Below are 8,025 nucleotides of genomic sequence, written 5' to 3'. Positions count from 1 at the left end.
AAGATTAAATTGTATGGATGCAGTTCATGTAAAATAGGGAACAAGTTTAAGTATCCGCTTGAGGGTACTCCAGACTTGCATATGTACCTTTAATTAATGCTCGACTTAGCATAATTATTACCTGTAAACCTCCGTTTCGGTTTTAACTGTATAGTTACCGCCAACTTTCACCATTAGCAGGCAAGAGAGTTTCAGCTAATGCCCTGAATTGTCGCTTTGTGAGAATGTTAAGATATTTTTTTCTAGAAAATACTTGTTGGAGAAAAAATAGGAAGAAAAATTAAAATCGGTTTCTCTATAATCTTAAATTAACTTCTAAATAAGTTAATATAAAAAAAAAAAGGTACATTAAAAAATATAATAATATAAAAAAAATTATAAATTATAGATTTAATAATTAATAGTCGTCCAGCGCATGAGTTTAATAACTTGTATACTACGGTTTTGAAATGATTTGTATGATTCTTCTTTCTTCATTGATGATTCTGAAACAACACAGCAGACCAACTCGCTGGTTTTTCCAGTTTAAACAAAGTTTTACAGTGGATGAAAACCAATACAAAATCCAAACGTTTCACAGTTGACGCTCGAGATATTTAACACTATAAAATGGGAACAGATTTCTGGCACTCCAGTTTACAAAATGCGCCAGGCTGAAAATCTATATTCTATATACACTATACAGGCCCAAGCTAAGCATAATTAAACTCGAATCTAACTGTACCTATAAAACAACTTCAAATTCAAAGTGGGCTTTCAACAACTCAAAACATATGTATATGGTTTGGCCACTACCCAATTTCACAGCACAACTTTTAAGCAATTTGGATAGTTAACACTACCTTTATAAATACCTACTGGGGCGTTTTGTCTGTCTCTTGGGCCTGCTTTGCAAGAAGGAAGAAAGCAGGGCATCATCTTCTTCCACATTGATGTCCATGCGTTCAGCAACACCGCCATGCAGAACAGTCTCCTCTTCAACATGCCTTGACACTGATGGCCCACTGTCATCAGATTTGTTGGTTGGCTTGCTTGCACAACGCCCTTCACGAAGTAACGCATAACCCTTTTTCAATTTGGAAGAAGAGCGTGCACAACGTTTTTTAGCAGCTTGACTCCCTTTCTTTGGTTTGTTTCCCACAAAGCATGCATGGGTCATACCATCATCATCATCACTGGTCAAAGTGTTTGCATCATCTGGTTTTCCCACTTGTCTGTCAGAAGCATCATTCTGCTTCTCAAACAAATCTTCATTTCCAACTCTAGATAATCTCTTTGATTTGTCCGAATCTTGATTTTCAGAACTTGCAATACAGGTAGAATTGACCTTGTCACTACATGATGTATCCACTACTTCCTTGGGACAACGTCGAGTGTTTTTTGCATGTCTTTTGGGCCTCATCTTCTTGCGAACATTGCTGCATGCAGAGTCTGGGCCTTCTTCATCACAAGTCTTGATCTCATCATCGCTATATACATCTGTATTTTGTACTTCCTTGGCACGAAGTCGAGTTCTTTTGGCACGTTTTTTCGAACTCGTTTTCTTGGGAACATTGCTGCACGCAACGAATGAGAATTAGAAAACAAAGGTATACGGTATACCTGAAGCAGTATTCAATTTCAAACACTATGACCAGAATAATATGCTAAAAACAAAGCTGGCATCATGTCTGTAAGTTGCCAAGAATCAAGGGGATATTAAAGAGGGAGTACCTTGACTTGCCCTTCTTCCGGCGATTTGAAGCACCAACATCATCAGATTTTGGGGCTAAAGCATTTAAAGGTAGAAAGTCATTCAATGTAATGGTTGGGCGATCAGATTCTCTATCAACAAAGTTACTACCAATAACAGACCTTTGCTTCTTTCTGGCTTCTTGAAGCAAAGGAACTTGTTCAGGACATATCACCTTCCATCTCCTGATCAATAAAAAGAATACATATAAGATCGCAGAAACTAAAGATTTTTAAAACAGATTTTTATCATTGAAGTTAACTCAAACTCATACTTCCGGCATTGAGAATCAGTACGGGGAGGCACTTCTTCAGCAATCTTAGACCAGCAGTATCCATGCTTGGCAATTGCAGTTTCTAATCTTAAATCCTCTTCCTCAGTCCATCCACCCCATTTCAAAGAAGGATCCAGACTATTGAGGTATCTGTCATGAGAATGTTCAAGATCAAGAACTTTAAAAGGAAACCTTTGGCCATAAGAAAATTGTCACCAAATTTTTTAAATATAATGCATTACCTGTCCCTACACTGAGATTGGATCCGGCCAGGAACATATTTTGCTATTAGATTCCACTTCCGTCCAAAAAGCATGACTGCTACTGTTAAGCGTATATCCTCTTCACATGTAAAGCTCCCTTTCTTGTCGGGACAAAGGGATTTTTTCCATCTGCATCAACAGACAAAATGCGGCCAGCAATAAGCTTCTTTAGTTCTCCAATATACTTGAATCAATGTCAATTTATAGAACCAGACACAGTTAGAGAAATTTAAGCTTTCAATATCAGGGACCATTAATAGTGTCATTTCAGTTTCAATAATATGCATACAACTTTCTTTTGTTTTTAACATAAAGCAACCTTGTAAAAGAAACAAAGGAAATAAAGAAAGAGTCTTAAACTATTCTGAATGGATATATTCTTTCCTTCCCATCATGAAGAAATGGAAGCAGATCACTTTCGAAATTTGGATGGGTTTATGATGCAATGTGAGAAACAAGTTAAAAGTAATGTACTTTTTCAAAGTTTAACCAATAGGAGGACACCATTACTTGTATTTGTATATAAAACAATTCAACCTCCAGAAAAACATAAATAAAAATATATAAAATATTATTAAAAAAAACAAAAAAGCATCCTAAAGATGTAACCAGATATTCCCTCCCAGTTGAAACCAGGTTGTACAACAGGGTAGGATATTATTGTTTTGTGTCAATAAATGAATAACAGATGATTTATGCTCATCTTACAGCAGAAAAATAATTCCGCTCTCAACTAACAAAAGAGTTAAGCAGTTAAGGTTCAAACTACACTGAGCTGAAATCAAATTATTGAACTTTTGACAATCACTAGAAGTCACCAAAACTCAAGACCACATGACAAACCCTCAAAAATGAAAATACTTTCAAATCACAAGCAAATAAGCAAATGTATAATAGACATAAAATGTTCCTTGCTGTCTTAATTAGGGTAAAAGATTGCCATTAAATATTATTTGATTTCAGATAATGAACTTGCAACCATACAGAAAATGAAAATAAAAATATAAGACATAATAGCTCACAAACCTATTCGAGCATTGGGTTCCTGTCCTCCGTTCTAAAACAGAAGCCACAGACTGCCAATCCTTCTCACCAAAACATGCCACAGCAGAACAGAGTTGAGCATCTTCTTCCTCAGTCCATTCACTATTTAACATGGAAGGATTTAAGCTCCTCTGGAATCGTGACAAGCATTGAAATGGTGTCCTGCTTGTGCCCAATGATGCGGCAATATCAAACCAGTTCCTAATGCCCATATCTTGGACAACAAGTAAAAGAGACTTGTCCTCTTCATTAGTCCATGCACCTTGGTTGATCAAAGGATCATCACAATTCAACCACCTGCAGTTGCAACCATTAAAAAATAGTGAATCATAAGTATGGAATCCAACCATTCATACATATAGGCATTATTCTATAGTCTACATAACAGACACCTGTGATGACAACCATCACAGACATATTAAGCACGACCATGTTAAGAAACATGTCATGTACACCCCACCTGCATGACGTGTTGATCTTGAACTCTTATTGAAATTCAAAAATGGTAAACTGTCTGTGATGGTGATCGTCATAGATGTCTGCAATGCAGGGAAAAGATATTCTTATGCAAAGGCAATAAACACGTAACAATACTCAAAGAACTGTGTGGACAAATCTAATAATAAGGCACACATTGATAATGAAACAGCTAAACACATCTACTGCACATGATAAGAGACAAGTTGATCTTCCCCCCAACTATGGATTGATAGAGCATTTTAACGCCCAACATGAAGTCATCATAAGCAGGACCATTTTAAAGAGATTGACATTTTTCAGTTCATTTTCAATTTGAACCTCCCATGAATGAAGGAGTCCCCCCCCCCTCTCTTTTCAAAACCACAAAAAGCATGTCTAAAGTACTACTTAAATCTTTTCAATTTGAAAATTGTTAGCATCTCTTATCTCATTATGTGTATAAAATAACAGGATGTTCAATCCGTAGTATATCAATAACACAGCATCAATGTATCTCTCCTAGGACAAATATGATATGAAGCATGAGCATAGCACAATATCAGAAACATTAAACACTTTTCCATAACTGAGAACCATCTTTTCACACATACAAACACAAAAGAAAAGTTCACCAAATAGGAAATATATACCTTGATTCACATTCAGCACCAGTACGACCAGCAACATACATGGAAGCTAACTGATCCCAATTAACTTTAGGTATAAATTCTCTAATCCTCTCTGGTGTGATCTCAAGATCTTTAACAGATGCAATTATATTATCCATGTCATTTGCATCTCCAACCTCTGAACTGTAAAGGAGGTACATGAAGGGGGAAAATCAAAATATGTCAGGAGAAGGGAACACATAGATCATACAGCACAGTAATTTAGTAACATATCACAGAACAGAATTGATATTACCTTAATCTATCTACTGAAACTTGAAACACCATTTCTTGGAATTGTTGCTTAATTCCTTTTGAAAGATTTTCCCTTTCTACCTTAGACCATTTTTTCCGATCCCATGAAAGCGGAAATCTTTCCAACACCATCCTATAATTAGCAACACGAGAATTCTCTTCTGGGCCATAACACATTGCTGGTATTTTTTTATGCTTCTTCTGGGGAAAAAAGGCAAATCAAGGATTAGCAATATTAATTGATTGCATCATCAAGAATGTTACAAAATCAAATAAGGATTTGTAACAAATAAGGATTTGTAAATTTCACACTTCTAATCAAAGACTGCAAAGAGAGAAACTATGAACCTCATACAAATGGTAAAGTACCAGTGTTGTACCCATATTCGATACTGATGCACATATGACAGTCCAACATATGTATACAAGGAGTATCCTTCAAAATATTTTTGTTGTTCTTTTAGTTTTATTGAGCAACGTATGGGATACAGCTCCAATACTTAGGAAAGTCCCACATCACCTACCTCAACTACTAGGATGAAGTTTATATATCTATTGAGCAACAGCACCTAATGACAATTGGTTTTAGGATTCCATCTAACTTGGTATCAAAACTGACAGCCTATTACCATTGTTTCTATGGTTTGTGGTGGGAATCTTTGTCTATGGTTTCCACCATTGGTTGAATGGTTCAACAGGCATCTATGGAGAGGTGTCTAAAAGCCCACGTCGCCCACTTCAATTACTAAGATGTGGTTTATACATTATGTACCTACCAGGCAACTTCAGTAAATGTCAATCAGTTTTTCCATAAAGCTATAGTAAATAGTAGGCACTTACTTATATAGAGTCAAAAGTACATTTATGGAAAGCAAGAGTAGTCAATAGCGTGCAGTAGTCACCATAGCAGAACAGCACTAGTCAATAGCACACTATAGTGCCACTATTTGAAATCAGTAACTAACAATATAAAGTATTTCTTTAATTCGTGTTAACATATCTAGGCTGTTTATGTCTTAGATTTATGAGAAATTTCATTATCCGTGTCATATTGTAACCATGTTGTTTCAAGTATCCAGGCTTTCATAGGAGAGTACCCTCATTCTCCATAACTATTTGTTATTACCCATTATGAAACACATAACAGCATAGTTCTCATAATTTTAAAATTTGTGTTTTAGATGAAGGAGAATCTTAAATAGTATCCAGTAATCTACCCCAGGATAAATATACAATAGATGACCAGTACCATGAATACTCAATGTAATAGTACAAAGGATAATTCAGAATTCAGCAAACTATAAAAGCATCAGACAACTAACCTTAGAGTTCTTTGGAGCAGTAGACTTTTTTGCTGATATTAACTGAACAAGTGGATCCTTTTTCAGTGATAACGCACTCCCAGTTCTTCTAGTGCACGAAGCCTGGAAATCCTTAAGAATTTTAATTTTGTTCCTTATCTGTTTGTTTTCCTCAATTTTAGCCTCAAGTGCAATCAACTTACTTCTAAGAAATCTCTGCAAATCCCTATTTTGCTTGATGGCATCAATAAAATACTGAACTACAGGATGAAAGTTAGATTTTTTCTGTGGGGATCCGGTTGACTCATAGGTATCAGGTTCAAAACTCTCAACAAAATCACTAAGCTGTATTTCAGCGTTCTCAGCCAACTCCTTAGTGGCAACCTCGTTAGGATCTTGAGAAACAGGACATAATCCACCACCATCTGATTCACAATGGATTGAGCCGTTAGCGATGCCACCCTCACATCCTAGGCTGGAGGTCTGATCTCGCTCAGGCTTTGTTTCTGTTCCACCTTCAAGGTGACCTGATATTGTCAGCATGTTAAGCTTTCAGTAATAAAAAACAGAAACCAGAAAAGATAACTGACAAGACCACTAGGAGAATAGATATACATTGTTGGAGAGGGGAAAAAAAAAAAAAAAAAAACCAACTCCCACACTGACTAGAGATAGTGCCTCCTGATAAGAGTTTATAAAACATAGACACCCTCACCTTACAACCTAGTTTTTTAATGATGAATTAAAGCCCAAAATCTAGCAAAACTAAATCCAATCCAAAGTTTCAAACATCATCTCAGAACACAAAAAATGACAATCACTTCAAAGAGACATTTCTGCAACCTAAACCCATTCGATTGCCATTCAAAAGCAACATATTTAAGAATATACCCACCACAGCAAGCATTAACAGCAAACCAAAACCAAAATTAAATTTCAGCTCCAATCACCACTTACTTGAATTTCACTATTTAAATTTTATCCGCTACTTAGCGCACGTTGCATTATTCCCCCCTTGAATTCGCATCAGGCTTCATATATTTACGAAGAGAAAGAAAGCAATTAAAACCTACGCTCGAATTTCGAAAACAGTAATATTCAAGTTCAACAGAGCGATAAAACGGAAATAAATAATACCTTCGCCGTAGGTATTAAAACGTCTCATAATGGCGCGCACCGTCTCGAGGTCGTCCACGCCGTCGTCGTCAGTGTCGGACGCCGTGACGAGCGCCTCCAGCGGTGGGAGAGTGGCCAGAGGCTGGTAGAGGCTCTGAACTCTCTTGAGGCACTCGAGGTCGTCGCGGCCGGAGTCGGAGTCGGAGTCGGAGTCGGAATCAGAGGCGGCATGAACAATAGCGTCACCGGCACCCTGAAGCGTGTCCTGCGTCGGAATGTCGTCGATGTGGCGGCCGGCGAGCGTGCAGGCTCGGGCGAGCGCCGCCATGTCCTCCTTGAGGCCGGCGTCATCGTCGTCGTCGTCGGTGGCAGAGAGACTATCGTTTTCGTAATCGTCGACGCGCGGAGACATTGGATTGGGATTGTTAGGGTTTCTTGCAGCTTTCACGGAAATAGTGTGAGAGAGTGTTTGTGTTTGTGTTTGCGTTTGTGTCGAAGGTGACGGTGGTGATTGGTTTAAGTTGCCGCGTGTTTTTGTAACAACGGAGTGGGTCGAGACGACGGCGTTCTGTTCCCTTTCCTTCTTTCTCCTTTCGTTGCCGTTGGGCTGGGCCTTGGCCCGCTAGATATGTTGGGTGAAGTTTGGCTTCTCTTTTTGAGCTTTTGTGGTGTGTTTTTGTCAACCTTATGACAGTTTTTATGTTAACTAAGAACATTTTCGGGGCAATTTTCTATAAGTAACTCATTAGATTTTTTATTTTATTTTATATAGAATTTATTATGCTACATCGTTTTTAAGCAATTTATTATATTTTTTAAAGTTTTGTTATAATGATATCATTTGTAATAATTATGATGGGCGTAGATTCCAATGAAACTTAGTTTATGATTATCAAATAGGTAATACGTTTGT

General features: G+C 37.3%; 1 protein-coding gene across 1 annotated transcript; it reads right to left on the bottom strand.

Annotated features, from left to right (window-relative positions):
- Window positions 1–437: 437 nt before the first annotated feature.
- MYB4R1 (myb domain protein 4r1) lies at window positions 438–7,755 on the bottom strand. Its single transcript, XM_020361093.3, has 9 exons — window positions 7,134–7,755; window positions 6,018–6,523; window positions 4,697–4,896; window positions 4,423–4,584; window positions 3,296–3,610; window positions 2,249–2,398; window positions 2,007–2,156; window positions 1,714–1,917; window positions 438–1,556 (listed from the first exon to the last, which is right to left on the bottom strand). The coding sequence occupies exons 1-9, from the start codon at window positions 7,522–7,524 to the stop codon at window positions 845–847; spliced, it is 2,790 nt and encodes a 929-aa protein (XP_020216682.3). The 5' UTR covers window positions 7,525–7,755; the 3' UTR covers window positions 438–844.
- Between the last annotated feature and the right edge of the window lie 270 nt (window positions 7,756–8,025).

The sequence above is a fragment of the Cajanus cajan genome, chromosome 1, assembly GCF_000230855.2.
Source record: "Cajanus cajan strain Asha chromosome 1, NIPB_CcT2T_4, whole genome shotgun sequence".
In the NCBI taxonomy this organism is placed as follows: domain Eukaryota; kingdom Viridiplantae; phylum Streptophyta; class Magnoliopsida; order Fabales; family Fabaceae; genus Cajanus; species Cajanus cajan.
Note: the sequence above shows the minus strand (reverse complement) of the source record. Positions and strands in the feature narration are given on the sequence as shown.